We start from the raw sequence: 17,833 nt of genomic DNA, 5'->3' as shown, positions 1-17,833 counted from the left end.
TTTGTAAGATGAGTTGGAAGAGATCCCTCGCATTTTCACTGGCAGTGGCACGGGCTGTGGATGACCAAATCAAGCCAATTGCTGGTACCAGTCCAGTGACAACTGCTGAATAATCACATTTAGCAGAACCTGGGCTCTGACAGGCCAAATATTTGCTTTTGCCTCTTCCTATCACAGCTGTGTTTTTTTTATTTGTTTGTTTCTTTGTTCTTTTTTTAAATACAGAAGGAAGGAGCCACCAAAATAATTTCAGCAAAGTGACAAAACCCACCTACCCCTGAAACTGCCAATACGTTAAATCAGTCACTAGGTAAGAGCACCAAGTAAAAAGGCAACCAGGGTGGTCTACCAGAACCCAGACTAACATAAGAAAGGAAACCTGTACATCTGCTTTAAGGATAGAAGTAAAATCCAGTTCCTGTGAGGAAGTCAGAATACAAACTGCAGGTCTATGTGCTAGACAGGATTGTATCTAAGGATACAAAGAAGACTTCTAACTTCAGATAAGTAGTACTCTGTACTGAGGCTCAATTTTTTAATGCATTTGTTAGAGCAAAATTATTTTTTGAATAGCCAGTAACACTTGATACTGAACTACATTGTGTTTTGTTAATATAAAAGTAGGCTTTTGGACGTAGGACTAGAAGGTGTTTTGAGCAAATTTGCCGACAACACCAAACTTGGAGGAGTTGCGGACTCAGATGAGGGTGGAAAGGCCTTGCAGAGAGATCTGGACAGATTGGAGAGCTGGGCGATCACCAACCGCATGAAGTTTAACAAAGGCAAGTGCCGGGTCCTGCACCTGGGACGGGGCAACCCTGGCTATACGTACAGACTGGGCGATGAGACGCTGGAGAGCAGCCCCAGAGAGGGATCTGGGGGTTGTGGTTGACAGCAAGTTGAATATGAGCCAGCAGTGTGCCCTGGCAGCCACGAGGGCCAACCGTATCCTGGGGTGCATCAAGCACGGCATCGCTAGTAGGTCAAGGGAGGTGATTGTCCCGCTCTACTCTGCGCTGGTGCGGCCTCACCTCGAGTACTGTGTGCAGTTGTGGGCACCACAGTACAAAAAGGACATGAAACTGTTGGAGAGCGTCCAGAGGAGGGCAACGAAGATGGTGAAGGGCCTAGAGGGGAAGACATATGAGGAGCGGCTGAGGTCACTAGGCCTCTTCAGCCTGGAGAAGAGGAGGCTGGGGGGGGGACCTCATCGCAGTCTACAACTTCCTCGCGAGGGGGAGTTGAGAGACAGGTGACCTGTTCTCCGTTATCACCAGTGACAGGACCCGTGGGAACGGTGTGAAGCCGAGGCAGGGGAAGTTTAGGCTAGACATCAGGAAGAGGTTCTTCACCGAGAGGGTGGTTGCACACTGGAACAGGCTCCCCAGTGAAGTAGGCACTGCACCAAGCCTGTCTGAATTTAAGAAGAGATTGGACTGTGCGCTTAGTCACATGGTCTAGACTTTTGGGCAGACCTGTGCGGTGCCAGGAGTTGGACTTGATGATCCTTATGGGTCCCTTCCAACTCAGGATATTCTATGATTCTAGGCTGGAGTGGAAAAAAAAAGTGGAAAAAAAATAATCTCACAGCATGAATGTAGGGAAGGGCAGGGACAAGAGCACAAGAAAAAAGATTTTTTTGCTAAAAAGCAATGACAAGAAATATACTAACCCCATTGAGAAAGATCATTGTACTCCTGGTAAAAGATGAAGGCACACACAAGACATTGCAAAGTTACAAATTTATTTGTTTTGTAATAAATACAAATACTTCATTAAGAAACTTTTCTTGATAGACTTTACACAATAGCTTTATTCTTTCTTGAAATTGTCTGTTCTTCCCACAAACCACTATGGATATTCTACACAAGAGCTGAAGTTAGTCAATATAAAGTAACCTAGACAGTGTTCTTCTGAACAAGCAATCCCAAAGTATTAACATTTGCTATTTAACTGTTTTCTTGTTTATGCAAGGACTGCAATGCAGCAGGTATGCATTGAAGCTCAGGAAATCCCATCCCACTACATATGGAAGGACAAACTTAAGAACACCCAACTGTGAAAATCTGACTGGTGGAAAGATATCAAACCACTAGCATCAACACAAGTAACCCTAGGTATCAGGTGGCTATGCAAAGATGCGGAACCAGCAGATCATTACATTTATGCAGTCATTAAACACTATTTCTCAGTTACAGTGTTGCCGCTCCATCACTTTGTGGAATATACTTCTCAGCACCAGTGAGAACTCAGTTTCAATTCTAGTAATTAGTGGCAGTTGAATGTACAGTATCTAATTACATGCCATTCCACAGTTATTCATCTCTCTTGACAAAGAACAGCTGGATCTGACTTTGCTTACAGAATTCTGAATTTCTTACAATTGTGCTGGACACAAAAACTTGAGCTGCAAAGATAAGAAGCCGTCTGAAGTAAAAATCAAGCTGCTTCTGCTTTGCTTGGCATGTATGGCTACCCTACGTGTTCAAACTACACCAACTTTTGCAGTATTGTAAACCCTTTGGCCCAAGATCCCAAAGAGGAGATGATACCTGGCTTATAAAATTTAAATCTTGTCCTCATTTGGCTAAGCAGGGTTTAGGGTCTAGGAGGGGTGAAAGAAAGGAAGACCGGAAATAAATCTCAAAAAAAGTGAAAAAAAAGCTTAAAGATTTAGTTCATCTTAAAGTCACATTAAATCTGTCTATTTTAGTAGTATATTATTATACATAGGAAAACAGGCTTGAATACTAATGAATTAGAAGATCTATAAATGCATGATACATTAACTTCTCTATCATTTGAAGTCAAGCTATATACAATGCATTCAACTCCAGCTTCAACATGAGGCCGTAACACATTTATTTCATTTCCTTTTTTTAAAAGCCATCCACAATAGTAATTTTTCTCCCCCTCATTGAAACTCATCTCAAATTGTGCCAGTTTACTTCAAGAGAATTAGAGATAAAGGGACGTGGAATAGTTTTGATTTTAAAGGAGGATATTAAGCATGTCTGGTTTGACTCTGAAGTGTTTACAACCATATCAGCTTTTGGCAAGTTTCCTTTAGAATTTGGCATCCATTGAAGGAGGGCACAATAGCAGCAGCTGTCTGAGTTACAAGAGTAACGATAGAGGAAATGAGATGCTTCTTTTCTTTGGTCCCCGTCAGACCCTGGTGAACAGAGCTCATCTTACAGAATAGCTTGAGATTAATACCAGTTATGTTTTTGTAGTACACAGGGGGCATCCTTTACTTTTCCAGACTGTGACCAGTTTAAACCTCTTGCACACACTTAACAGGACACTTCCATGGACTTGGGGCCTGATTGCTCAGCATTGCTTGCTGAATTCGGCGTCAGCTCGATGCGCGTGTCTGTGTGGGAGCGGTTCCTGGAACCCTCCCCGGTGTGGGATCGGCTCCTAGTTCCCTCCCCGGTGTGAGACCGGCTTCTTGTGCCTTCTCCAGTGTGAGACCGGCTCCTCTGTCCTTCCAAAGATGTTACACTGGAGCCAGAAGCGGTGCGGGACCTCATCAGCCTGGTCATGCTAGCAGAGGGCACTGGAAGAAGAGACTTGCATTAACTCCTTGTTTTGTAGGCTTGGAAGAAACCCCTTTCTTACTTCCAGCCCTAACCACCCTTGGAGAAGCCTTCAGGGTTGAAAATACTTTTCATGGTAACTTCATGTATGGAAGTAGTAGCACTGCTCCAGACATACAGCTAATGAACCCAAATTGCTAAGGCAAAATTGGTGGTCAGCAGTGAGGGATTCAAGACAGCTTTGTGGCATGCTTTTGTGGCTGCAAAAAGCCAGAGGAAAACTGAGGAGATTCATTAGACCTCCTTTTACTTTCAGGTGTTTAATCTTTGCTGGCAGCCCAGGCTAGAAATGCACCTACACAACAGCTGTCAGAAGTACATGCAATTTTATGAAGTGTTGCCTGCTGCTTTCCTTGAGATGAAGCAGTTTTGTTTAAGGATACCTTTATGCCTTCTCTCAAGCATGGAGGCATCCCATTCCATGACCTACTGGTCATTAAAGAACTTACAGAATAACATGAGTAATGTGTATTAGAAAACATGGCTTAGATGAGATGCATGGGAATTACAGACAATTGCTTAAATAAAATAAAGAAAAGGCAAAAGAGCTTCACCTTTATTTTGGAGAATTACTTGGTGATAGAAGTCTATCTGTAAAACTGTCTACTATTTAGTAACATGATCTGGAGTAAAAAATCCTCTTCCAAACACCACAGTTTGTTTTTTTTTTGTCGTTTTGGTTTGTTTTTGTTTCCCTTGCAAATGCATATCCAACAGGGAAAAGACAACACGTCTGGGTTCAGAAGGCTCTCTGCATGCTTAGATACCCAACAGACTTTGGAAGCTGCATGAACCATTCCATAATGCCAGTACTTACTGTATCCCATGCCTTGAACAAAGTATTTGAAAGCTTCTGCAAGCTTGGCAGGCTGCGAAAGAAACAGAGTATTACTATACATGATAATCAGCAATTTAGTTTCATTACAATGTAATGCCATAGATGTCCAATCTTAATAAGGACATCTTAAATATTCTCTGGGTTTTTCTAAATGTGTCTGAAATTTTCATTTACATGAGAAAATTCCACCACTGCCCTCCCTGGTCTATTCCCCTGCCCCCATTGTTTTAACAAAAGGTCGGTCACCAGCATTTGAGAATGAGATTTTTGGAGAAATGACTGCAAGTGGTCTAAGCCATGCCCAAACTCTACTAGTGCAGTTACTTAGGAAGATGAGCTAAAGTAAAACAACTAGCCTCATAAAGATACAAGGCATTTTACACCGGATCAGTAATTCAGAAGTTCCTATCACCACATTATATTGCTTAGAAATCTCTTTAGAAAACATCACATCCTAAAGCTGACTTACGGGTCAGCTCTTGAAGTAAAGCAAGACTAGAACAAAAGGTAAATTTTTAACTTTCCCAGCCTGGTTTTACTAGCAGCCTTGGAATGTATGCCTAAGTATATTTCAGAAACTCCAGTTCATTCTCAGTCAAGCCAGGTCAGCATATGTAAGAACACAGAACAGTTATTTCCTGCCTCCCACTTTCCTGATCTATCCTAAAAATAGTCCAAATAAAAATACGGTTTTAAAATGCTGGTGCAGAAGTTTTAATCCATGTTAGCTTAGTAGACAGGCATAAAATAATATCTCTGCATTCCCACCTCAGACCTTTACTTGGTTAAGACTTAATTAGTGGAAATAATATCCCCTTCTAATCTTAATTTTGAGCTTCGTTGGGCTTTAAAGAAAAAAGAAAGCTCAGATGACCGACTGACTTCATTACTCATGAAATCATAACTGTCCTTTTGGCTGACATTTGGGAACAGCAAGTACCCAGAAGGAAAACACCCATTTATTGCAGCCTGAGATGCTGCAGAACAGGATTAGTAGGATTTCTGTCAGCCAAATCATACCTGGGAAACTTGGGGGAGCCCACCGCAGTCAGCCATCTGAAACAGGGATGAGAACAGCCAGTTAGTGTATTGCCAGAGAAATACATTTATGCTCAGGATATATTAAAATGACCTTTTTAACTATCTGACAGAAAAACTTTGTTGTATGAATAACATTCATGTAAATGAGTGCATCGAAGTAGCTCAGCATTTATAAAAGCTACAACTGCACCTCAGAAAACACCAAAGTGTCTTGATCCCCTGGCAAAGCATCAGCTGGAGCTACAAATAAATGTTTTTGATAGAAAGTGATTACCAGTTTCTTAGAAACTAGCCCATTAGTCTTCATTACAGGTTCAGCTCTGAATTACAATAATGTGATGCAGTATTGACCTGAATGACAAAGAGAGAACAAACACCTAAACCTCAAGGCTGAGAGGGAAAAATGCTTTGCTGAGATTGTGGATAGCAAGCATCAGCCTGACTTGGCAAGGGAAACAGGGAAAGCCAAATTAAAAAAGGTATCTTCAGTGCATGCAGTATTTTTGGAGCACTTCATTTTTCCTGCCACTCCACCCCTCAAAGTCAACCCAACAAAAACAGTCCTGTTCCAAGGAACACCACAAGGTGAAATCAGTTAAGTTGTGAATTACAGGAAACCCCCAAATCCTATCAAGGATTAGTTAGCAGCAAAACAGGCCTGTAACAGGTCTGGCATCAGCTGTAACCCTGATTGAGCAAAAGTTGGCCACTGATAAGCGTTTGAGATAGCGTCAGATTTTTCCTTAGAATAAGTCTGCCATGGCCATGTGATAGGTCAGCACTCAACCGCCTCACCATTAGGAGAAAAAAGTACTTAATACTCATTCTTTATTATCATTATCACTGGCCAGTTCAGTAAACAGAGATACAGTAGAAGGTCCCAGTAGAAGCATGACAAAATTTGTGTCACCGTTTGTATGCTATTACACTCACTGCACTAATGAACTGAAGACTGCACCCATACTTAATGCCAAGAAACAGCCAAAGACTTTGCATTATTCTTTACTGTTTTGACAGTACATTTTATCAACTTTTTAGAAAACACAAAAGTCTTTTCCAAATGTAAGCTGTCCTGGACTGTGTCCAAATAAAAGGCAGGATGACAGAACCGTGGTGGATAGATTAGTTGTCTATTCACCTTACACTGCTGTTGAGGAAAAGACAAGGACAGAAACAGAATGGTTTTGCAATTCTACACTGCTGAAGGCTTTTTCAAACCTTTCCAAACACCAACATCAACTTTGTTGGCTCTGGTCAAATTCATTATTGGTATGTAAAATACTGAGCATTTCAAGTCTCGCCTCTAATGTTTCAAAATAGAGGAGCTGAGAAATTCCCTGTTGTTAACTTTGACAAAAAGCCCGCAGCTTGGTTTATCCCAGTAAAATGCTCTTATCATGAAGACACTGCTCTTCCACATCAGAACTGAATTTTGACCATGTTACCAGTACTGTAGCACATTGGTTTGGTTCTGCTTCTATAGTTAATACAGATAATATTACATGAGGCGAATGTTTATTTAAAGAAACAACTTTTGTTATTACCTTCAGAAGCGTTGTCCTTGTTGGGTCCAGCTTTGAATTGCATTCAACCTATATGAAAGAAGAGCAACATAAGATATTGTATGCAAGATTTTAATTATGAACTGCTGGATGAAAACAAACTAAATACCTAATCTTCTGTCTTAATACAGACTAAATTGGGTATCTTAGTCTTCTGTATAAGGACTTTATTTACGTATGCATATATGCATCATTATAGGGGATCAATTAGGTCAGTTAACACTTATGGCTATTCTTTTCCATGTACAAACAAACCCATTCGCTGGGAATTAGATTTTTTTCATGTGTTTCTGGGACTCTAGTGGCAACAAGGGTTGTTTATCTTGTGATTTGGGGTCATCTGGTAGCGTCCCAAGTGGTGAGCAGCCACATGGCCGACAGCCAGCAGGCGGGCATGCCTGTTGAGGCACAACACAAGTCATCCAGTCATCTGGGGTGAGTTATAATGGTCAAAAAGCAGCTCTTCAGTTCCATAGTGGCCCAGGGCAGAACTCCAACACCACAGAACAAGTTAAAATGCCAGCAGCAGATTCCTCTCCGAAGGAAAATATTTGTGGTTCACTGGAATTGCTCTGGCAATTGTTCCTAACACAGTAGCTATTAAATAGTGGCGCAGAGAGGGTACAAACAGCCAGAAATAATGGCAGCTCTCCTGCAGCCTGAAAGAGGATAGCCATCTGGGCTGGGCTGATAGCTGGCGAGATTTGCTGGGCTCACTCAGCATCTCGGGTTGCCTGCCCATTAGCACAGTGGTGAGGAGGGTTCGATATACACACCACAGCATCCACCGCTGGGGAGCTGTCGCCAACCACCAGGAGGACAGGGCATCTGCAAGGAAGCACACAAAAGCTGTGTTATTTCTGTGGTCCAGCCCAGGCTTGCCCTCAGCCTTACTTTGTGTCCAGGGAAGGATGAGATGGTTAGGTGTGGGTAAATTGTTTGTTTTGTATTCCAGACACTTTAAGGATACATTAAATCTCCCATATAACAGAATCACAGAATAGTTGCGTTGGAAGGGACCTCTAGAGGTCATCTGGTCCAACCCCCTGCTCAAAAGGGCCTACCTACAGCAGGTCGCCCAGGAGCACATCCAGACGCCTTTTGAAGATCTCCAAGGATGCAGACCCCACAACCTCTCTGGGCAACCTATGGCAGTGCCCAGTCACCCATACAGTAAAAGCACAGATAAAATGACATACTCTAATACCTTGCATTAGAACCTGTCCTTTTCCCCACCTCGTGGCAATCGGCCCTCCCCATTGCTCTTATTCCTTATTTTATAAGAAATTGAATGTGGGCATCAGCACCAAAGTCTCACCCTACTCCTTGCTCCTCTCCCAGCTCCAACTTTTGGAATGTCAGCCAATTTTAACCTTTGGCAGAAAAATAGTCTCAAAGTCTCCTGTGTTTAAACATCAGCAGCTGAGCAATGGACTGGACAACTATTTTGTTTACAAATTGTAGCATGAGTGAAAAGCCATCAGCAGAAAATCTGTTAGATAAACATTCTCCACCATAACTGCTCCAACTGCCCATCTGGATGCCTACCTGGGCAACCTGCTCTATCGAACCTCCTTTGGCGGGACGGGGGGGGTGGTCCCAATGATCTCTTGAGATCCCTTCCAACCCCTACAATTCTGTGATTCTGTGATCTTCTTGAATTTTTATTTTATTTTTTTTAATTGGTTCTGGTCATGTTTCTTTGGCTGCGTAGGCATGGCTTCAATGCGTCCAGAGCCATAGTTTCCATTAATTAGGACAAACTCCCAGGTTAAGCTAAGTATCTCTACTTTCAAGTACTTAGTCTGTAAGCCCAAGTTTCCGGTGCACAGTAAGTGGCCGGCACTGCTTCTCTTTACATTTCGGTTACTACAGGTCTGAAGTTTTTGCAGAGGAGAAGTCTTCTTAATGGGTTTCCCTGACTACGGTAACAATGTACGTCCAAGGTGAAGCTACAAGACCCTTTTCTAGCATGGAAGCAGGGCAACTCAGCAACAGCTTTGTAATGCGTGTATACTGAACCCCCAGATCACATCTCTTTGCTCACATCATGTAGAGGTGAACTGATTGCAAATAAAATACTTACTGAAGGGTAACAACATTTACTCCAGGAACAGGGCGTTCAATCTCTAGGTCTCGCCGACTGAAAAAAAATGGAGAGGACAAACATTTTTGATACGCTGAAATTGAACATATATGTCCATCTTCTAATTTACAGAAAGCATGGGCACTCACATATGTTCATCTTATATATGCTGTAACCTCCATAAGTGATGGAGAACCACTTTTAGACTGAAACATCAATATCTTTGTTCAGTCCAAGTGTACCATCTTCCTCCCCACAAACACACAAGGACCTTCTCCCATAAGCAAACCACCTGAGATCCCTAAAGGTGTTGTCAAGCACAACTTTATACTGGGGGAAAACAAGTAACTCCACCACACAAGTAGTATTGGCTAAAAAAGAGCTGGACAGACTCTTAAAACAGTTTCCAGTTAGAAATCAGGTAAATGTATTTACCTGTTGTAAGAGTTGACAAAGAGATGAAGGTTGGTTTGATTCATATCATTAATAATATGCTGACGGTAAGTATGGATCAGGTCAGGGTTGCTGTGAATCTCTTCCTACAGGGGAGACAGAATCATTCAGAATAGGGGCTGTTTTCTGAAAGGATCTGAAGACATGGCACAGCAGTCGTGTATCAGACTCATCTCCACACAACAGGAGTGCACCCTTAGGGAAGGGACAACTTGCAACACTCAGTGGTTTCACCCAGAGTTAACATTAGCCTCTGACTGTAGTTCTACAGTTTTCAATCTGAGTTATCAGTGTGCTGTAATATCACAATCATACAATTGCAAAACGTTGTTGTAGTGCAGATGGTTACAGTCAAACAAGTGTGAGGTTTTAAAAGATTCAGGGTAAGAAGCTCCATAAATATTTCCAGGATAAAGCTGATTTTCAAAGCTTACAAACATATGTAATGTGGAACTCATTTTCACAATAATAAATAACTACGCTTCAAGGACTTAAATCACTAACATTTTCAAACTGTTTGGTTCTATAGTCTTTACAGATTAGTTCCTTGTTCTTCTGGGATGGAGTTTTCCATTGCATTTACTAACAGTTTCAAGCCCAGCAATATGGCCTTATAAAATAGTGTTGAAATAGGTTTGCATTGAAGAGCAACGTTTCTCCTAGTAACCATTTTTCTCAGAGTTACAAGCATATTACGGTACAAAAGTCTTTGGGCAAATTCTTCTCAGAATGTTAGCACATACGATGCTTTACTCATGCTTAAGTATCAACTATCTAAACAGGGAGCTGCCACTTCTAGAGTTGTTATAAATGCAGTGTGCTTGAGTCTTTGGGACTCAACAAGCCTCACGGCAGTATACGCACTCCAAAGTGCTGGGAACACAAGTATTCATCCTATCCCACAGTTTAATTTTGTATTTTGTTGTTTAAGCAAAACGTTCTCCCCTCCTCCCAGCTCTAGGAGGTAAATATAGATGACTGAATACGTCAGAGGAATGTTTTGAACATGCTTACCTTTCCAAAAAGATGTGAAATGACCAAGTCTGGTAAAGCATTTGTCCAACCTGAAATCTGAACAGCAGGATTATCTAAGTATCTGATATTAAAACAATCTTTGAACAATTCAAACCTTTTAATTACCCATAAGTAGACCAATAGATATTTCTCTGCTGCTCTTATGTACAATATCCTGGACTGATTTTTTTCCCTCAAATCCTACTATAAGACCATCAGGTATCGTTTAAGTTTCAAGGACGTCTTTACTAATGTGATTATGTAGGGAACACACTACCAGTGGCATGAGTATATACAGAATCACTCCCTGAAAGAATATTAAGCAAATCAGCCAGATACGTGTAATTTAACCAATCTTGTCCCTAGCAATCAACACAGAGTACTTTGGAGCTGGTCCCTAAGTACCATGGAGCTCTGGTGCTCACACAGCACATGGTCTTGATTTGGAAGGACAGAAGGATACAGGGGGCACATTGTACACCTAAGGTTGCCAATAGCTAGGAGAGGTGGACAGCAGTGACACAGATGTGAAAGAATTTAATTATGGTGAGATATTGGATGAGATAACTAAAATGAGTCAACTGGTGTATCTCATTGTGGCAGAGATAATACATAAACTTCCAGATCAAACTTACCAAAATAAACTAGTATGCTAAACTATTTTTTTTTTAAAGAGTAATCAACATTGAAAAATGTTACATCCCTGCTTTGGAAAGTTTCTCCTAGTATTACAAGGCTGTCATTGCACTTAATATCTCCTTAAGACACTTAGAGTAGGTTGATCGTATGTGGTTAAAAGACAAAACACCAATTTTTGAACTTCTGTGTGTTTATAACAACTTCCATTCATCAAAACGTGACCCTGAATGATACAATAAGTGTATTCCATCAGCTTAACTTACAAAAACATTTTTTTCAGGGTGAGTGACATGTAATGTATCAATTATACCTATTTCTACATTAGCTCCAGGAGGCCATTTGAAACCAGCTCTTAACCTGTTTTCCCACATTGTAATCTTACAACTACAAAAGAATAAAGTGTACAGGGGCTCCTTTGTTTGTGAATATCACTTAAAAGTCTGATTGTACAGACAATCTGACCATTGTTACTGTAGCTAATGCCCTTTTGAGTCTTTTTAGCATCTAAGATTCAGCTAGATGACTAAAACCAGGAATATATTGTTTTGAATTTTTTTTTCTGTGCTCCAATTCACTTCTTGGACTATGCTTGTAAACAAAGCCACAGACAAGAAAAAAGATGTTACACTAAGATTGAAGTTTAATTGGAAGAAAATTGTTTCCAAAACTATTCCATGTCCAAGATAAAAGATTTTTTTCATTACCAACTGTTAAGAATTGTCCGTACCCAGTAGCTCCATTATACCATAGGTATCTACTTCCTAGAAGTACCGATTTTTATTTTTATTTTTTAATCACTGGCCCTACAGGAGGTATGTTTGTAAATGGAAAAAATAAACCCAAAAGGAATTAGCCTGTGATATTTTGTGTCTGCAGCCAAACCTTGACACACAAGCTTGCCCAGCTCCTCATGCTGGACAGGTTCACAGTATGATTTATTTTTCTAACTTAAAAACGTTTACCTTTGTTGCTGCCCAGTCCATCCAACCTTCAGCACAAGGATTTACATTAATGAGAACTAATCCCTCCACCATGTCTGCATGGTTTAACTGAAAAAAAAAAAAAAAAAGAAAGAAAGAAAAAAACACCTTTGAGTTAAGATTTATCTTGTGTCCTTAGCAAGCTGACAGTCAGCATAAAATTTAAATTAGCAAATTATCTCCTGGGAAGGAAGGTGGTAGGTCTACTTTTATCTTGCACAAAACAAGCATATGTATGGAAAAAAAATCATTAAAGCAATTCAACGGAGCAGCTGGAGAATATTAAGATTTAACTTCTTCTCCACCCTCAGTTTAAATAGAGAACTCCCATTAAAAAAACCTTCTGCAGACTAACAGGCCTTAAAATGGAAAATCTAGGTCTTCTGGATTAGCTATCCCGCAGACCATGGTATTTCACTTAAAAGCCTGGCTGCTTACTTAGATAGACACAGTAGAGCAGGAAGTCTCTGCAGACCCTATGGAGGCAGCGATACATCTAGAAAATCAGGTTTGAGCCTTTAAGAAAGCTCCATGGAATGAAACTTACAGCAAATCTGGTCAGGATGTAGGCACCAGCTCCAGTTCCCATTCCAATAACAGTCTTCAGCCTGCACAGCAGTCGCATGTCATGAAATGGAAGAGACAAATCAGTAAGGGTGCACTGAAAATAAATAAAACCCTGTCGGCAGCCTTCCTCTTGCACATGCCAATGAAAGGACAGGTTGCACATTGGGCAAGCTGTGGACCCTCAGCAATGCCATTAGCCCCAGTAAGGAGCTTGCAGAGCAAATTGGGTTTCAGCAAATTCTTGGGTCTATGGTTCTCGTATATCGCAGTGCAGCAACAATCCTCACTTATCTTTAAGTAAATACACTGAGCAACCACAGCATTGTTCTGGTTCTGGAAAGAAATGGCTACTCTCTGCCTGAAAAACTTCTAAGATACAGTCCTGAGGTCTGCAGTCAAAACACAAGGCCCCCCACCCCAGGCTCCCCTGCCCTCCACGACAAAGCTATCAAACTGTGATGCTGATTCCTCTCTAGCAGGGAGCTGGCAGGGAAACCTCTTATGCTATCCAGCTGCTGGGGCAAGCAAGTTTAAACTTCATAACTAAGCAGGGCAGAGACAAACCAAATATTTGCATTCACTGAAATTGGATTTAAAGCACCACCTTCAAGGTCTTAGAAAATACATGGAAGGGGAGACTAGACAAAACCACTCAGAAAAGCAGGTTATACAATGTTATACAATGCTTTTAGGAAAATGCCTGGAGAAAGGTTTCCTTCTCATTACAGTATTAAATTGAGGTTCTGTACGTACACTCCAGCTTAATTGATTTTCAAGATATTGACATTATGTTAGCATATTTTTTTAAGAGTACAGCAGAATTGCCAATAATGTGCCTTGGTTTAAGGAAAAAAAAAATGTTTCAAACAATACATTTGTTTTAAAAAGTTAGAGAGACCAGAAAAGTAAACTGGTCCAAAGTATTGTAACAACTAGTTTGCATGCTGAACAATGTCTAAATTCATGTGCTGGTCCGAGACAAAAGCTCCACCAGCAGCCCAGCCTATCTGTTCTCCAAGACTGCCTAACCCTGAATGTCAGATTTTCTCTCCTTAGTCTGAAAACCCACTGGAGGTGCCTACTTGCAGTCTTCACTACACATCAGGAGCATTAGTTCCTCAGAGAAGGCACCTTTCTCATGCATAACTTCTGCTAAAACTAAGCTTTGAAGGAGGACACGTGACTAAACTTGCTGCAGGTACACAGCAAAGGAACACTGCCACCAGGTTGCTCAGCATCAGCAGTCTGGCATCTGTACTAGTAGTACAAGAGGCTTGAAGAGGCAGGAATGACCCCTAAAGACACTCAAGCCACAGAAACAAAACATTAAGTGTCTTCAGATGGGTCTACATTTTTTTCTACTAACCACACAGGAAAACGTGGGTTGTTACAGTGGGAAGAACAGATTGTCTGTGTCCTATCTCTGTCAGGGCTACACACAAAAAGTACTGGAGGAAACCCCTAAATTATGCACATGTGATTTCACTCGAAGCTGCTTCCTGTTTAAAAATAAACAGACTTTTCAAAAATTGAAAGGCCAAAAAATAGGCTTCTTCAGAAACAAAGGCAAAAGAGCCAACTGTAATGGAAGAGTTAAAAAAAATAACCACAACCCTAACTATAGCAAAATGCCAGGAAGCCAGGCTGAAGCTTCAGGGGCAGAACAGAGGAATACCTGATCTTCCCTGCTCTTTCACTGTGCCACATAGAGAAGAATGAGGAAAATAAGTCAGGAATTCTGCACTCACCCAAACTGTTTCAGGATTCCGGGAAGCATTTCAGCCAGCTGATCCATGGAGGGATATACGTACCTACAACAAATACGTGTTTGTGGAGTTACTACACACATTCAGTAGAGTAGGCTGGTGTATTTAGAGACACAGTGGTCACTGTAGATTTAATAACAAATGTGCCCATTACCAGATCATCAACAGCATGAACTGAATTTAAATCAGGAGCAAGCACAAGTAAGTGATTTAGCAGAAATATGTATGTACTCAATATGGTACTTTATGTGAGTTACAGGATGATAGTCTGGTCCAGCTAAAAGCAAAACAGACCATAATGAATCTCTTCCAATAAAAGTTAACATTAAAAATTTATTTAAGAGTTTGAACTTGAGAGGTGAGTTTCCAGCCACATTCGCCACATTTGTACTTTTGGTTCACCACAAAAAGGTTTCCCCATGTTGCAGAATCACAGACTACAGCAATGCAATCTAGATCTTTGGCAAATAGTTTGCATGCATATTTTCAGGGACACGCATTTCTGCAGCTATAAAATTAGGATTACTTTCTATTAATATTCATGGAGAAAATGAAGCCATAGAAAGGTCTATGAAGCTGTTGAAGAAGTTTGACAAACAGCTGTAAGTTAATGCTTCTGGTCTTCTGCAGAGTGGCAACAGAAGTCTGAGAGGATATATTTAACAAAACTTTGAGCAGCACATGGAAAAAAAAATCTACCCTAAGAAGCTGCAGAACATCTGCCTAGGATGCATACAAATTTCTGCTTTCCATCAGGACTATACCTAATGATTCTCTAGTCTCCCCCCACTCCCAAAAACAAAAAGAAAGTAAAGAAAGAACATTGCAAAACTACTTTACATTTTTTTCTTAGATTTTCTTGTTGGGAAAGTAAAGCTTGTCATGACTTTCAGCTGGAGGGCTAAGAGATAGTACAGCTTCTTGTGCTGTCATCATGATGATTAAGTAGTGGTCTTTACTAGCATAGACCATGATCTTTGCCCTATGCAGCTGACAACCCCGAAGTGTTAACGCCTGTTCAGGACATGAGGGTTAAGACACTTAAAAGCTTTTGGTTCAAACAAATACAAAGGGAAGTGACTAAAATAGCTTTGTCACCTGCTTGGGTAGACAACTGGGCCATTGCAGTTAACACATGCTGAGCACCTGGCCCTTGATAACCTCCTCAGCCAGACTAGCTTAACAATTAAGAAGGTAAAAAGACTGGCTCATGCATTAGGGTACATACAAGCTCCTTAATACCTAGTTCTTACAGAACAACTGTCTCTTGACTTCTGCCCTCCCTTGGCACGTTGGCTGCTTCCTTCCTCAACCTCAAGCTGACTCCTGTCCAAGAGGCATCTTCAGGCAAACCATCTCATCTGACTAAATGGGACAAGTATTTTGGCAAAGACAGCACTTAACGACATTCAAGTTTCCAAGAGTTACAACATCATATATGATACATAGTCAGGAGGATGCAGTAATTTACAATATCCCAAGGGTTACATCACTTTGTTACTGTCCAGCCACTTGGACTTTCCAGTAAGCTTATTGAGTCTGTTTATCAACATCTACCATGCTGATATTTCCTAAAAGCCACAGACTTAGGAAAGACATGATATAGTACTAATGCCTATCTTGTTTATAGAAACAACTTAGTTTTGTATTTACATTCAGGATGTCATTACAAAACATGGTAACCCAATATTTAAACTGACAGATGTAGAGATCTGTCACGGAACTGCTTTATAAGCAGTGTCGTTATCAGCAATAAAACACAAAATTACAGCCCCAAAGTTTACTGTGAACTGATAAAACAAAACAGAGCTCCAGAAAATTAGAAATAGAATGTGTCAGTGTTCAAAAGCCAACTACTCTTCTTTCTCCAATTGCTTTTCAATTAAATTGCTGATCAATGCTCTTTTTCCAGCCACTGAAAGAAGATAACTCTGAAAACATGGGCTGTTTTTGTGATAACTCACCCAGTTTGGAAAGATGGTGCGCCATCCTGCTGACCAGGTGCATCCACATGGCAAACCGCAAAGTGCTGAGTGATTTCCTGCATATCCTCAAAGTTGAACAGAGGATTGAAGCAAGTTTTATCTTGAAAAGGAAAAGAAAACATGGAATATTTGTGCTGAGAGGAAATATGTTCAATAGTAAGTCTGCATCTATAATAAAATCATTTATTTCATTAACGTTATCTCTGTTGAAACCTGGCCTGCAGTTAAGAAAAGTTTATTCAATCAGCTGAGCTATGTTATAGCCTGGAAAAAGTGACAATCCTTAATTTCTAAGGAGGAAAAAACAGTAAAGCCCCGCTACAAAGCAACCTCTGCAAAGTTGTTTTAATTCCTTGAAGAAAAAAAAATGAAAAGCTCTCTCTTCATGGCTAGCTAAGGTTTATCCATGTTATTTTAGTCCTTGCCAGAAGTATTGGCTTGGTACCCCAAAATCTAAAGAAATCATTATTTATGCAAAGGTAAAATAGTCATAAAGTGCCATCAGAAATATTCATCCTGGGTTTTGGCTTAGGTAAAATTATCCATTTACTTGTCCAGTCATTTTTCTTTGGATTATGTCAAAACAGATGGAGAGAAAAGGTATCCAACTCTGAGATCGTGACTTGTGCTTTTGCCCAAATATTACAAGATAAACATTATATTCATGTCTCTCAAGGCAGGCAACTCAGGACAAAAGTGTCCTTTTGGGATACTTAATGCTGTAGGACCCAACTCTGAGATGATTTGATTTCTGATGTTTAATGAATATGAATGTAGGGAGAAGGTTAGCATACTTTCCTCCTGGAGTGGAAAGCATGAACTCTGTAGCACCATCTTTAAGATGCATAGAAAACAGCTCAGTATTTTGTATGTGTTTCTGAATGTCCTCTTACTACACAACATGCAAACAAAATCATTAGAGAACATACAATATTTTTAGCTAAAATCCAGCTTTAGGAGAATATATGAGTTAGGGATAAAGCTTCCTTGCCTTTTAGAAAGAGAGAAAGTTTATTCACCATACAGAGTTTGTGTCTCTAGAAAGAAAAATGTCTTATTCAGAGATGAGACCCAGATTAAGCTCTTCTGTGATCCACAGGAAAACCAAAATAAAGTAAGGCAGGTCTACTCAAAACAGGGAAAAAGATCTTTTTCTTATTAGCAATATCATCCCCTCTCCTCTCCAATCCAGGCTTTAAGGATTTGCAGACATTTTTAATTTTAAAATTCATATCTCATTAAGAAATAGCAAGTTGTATGAAGCAAACAGTACTGTGAAAAGAACAAACTTGAGCAGATC

The 17,833-nt window shown here is 40.4% G+C and overlaps 1 protein-coding gene across 1 annotated transcript in view; it reads right to left on the bottom strand.

Annotated features, from left to right (window-relative positions):
- Nucleotides 1–1,727: 1,727 nt before the first annotated feature.
- The window catches only part of NDRG1 (N-myc downstream regulated 1), a 42,852-nt gene continuing 26,746 nt past the window's right edge, over nucleotides 1,728–17,833 (bottom strand). The window contains exons 5-16 of the mRNA XM_083827076.1: nucleotides 16,513–16,633; nucleotides 14,531–14,593; nucleotides 12,763–12,823; nucleotides 12,198–12,284; nucleotides 10,597–10,653; nucleotides 9,565–9,668; nucleotides 9,130–9,186; nucleotides 7,820–7,871; nucleotides 7,026–7,073; nucleotides 5,461–5,496; nucleotides 4,420–4,471; nucleotides 1,728–3,562 (exon numbers count right to left, since the gene is read on the bottom strand). Coding sequence (XP_083683202.1) covers nucleotides 3,297–3,562; nucleotides 4,420–4,471; nucleotides 5,461–5,496; nucleotides 7,026–7,073; nucleotides 7,820–7,871; nucleotides 9,130–9,186; nucleotides 9,565–9,668; nucleotides 10,597–10,653; nucleotides 12,198–12,284; nucleotides 12,763–12,823; nucleotides 14,531–14,593; nucleotides 16,513–16,633 — 1,004 coding nt within the window. The 3' untranslated portion in view covers nucleotides 1,728–3,296. The remainder of the gene's footprint in view (nucleotides 3,563–4,419; nucleotides 4,472–5,460; nucleotides 5,497–7,025; nucleotides 7,074–7,819; nucleotides 7,872–9,129; nucleotides 9,187–9,564; nucleotides 9,669–10,596; nucleotides 10,654–12,197; nucleotides 12,285–12,762; nucleotides 12,824–14,530; nucleotides 14,594–16,512; nucleotides 16,634–17,833) is intronic.

The sequence above is a fragment of the Anser anser genome (genome assembly GCF_964211835.1).
Source record: "Anser anser genome assembly, chromosome: 2".
Lineage (NCBI taxonomy): Eukaryota > Metazoa > Chordata > Aves > Anseriformes > Anatidae > Anser > Anser anser.
Note: the sequence above shows the minus strand (reverse complement) of the source record. Positions and strands in the feature narration are given on the sequence as shown.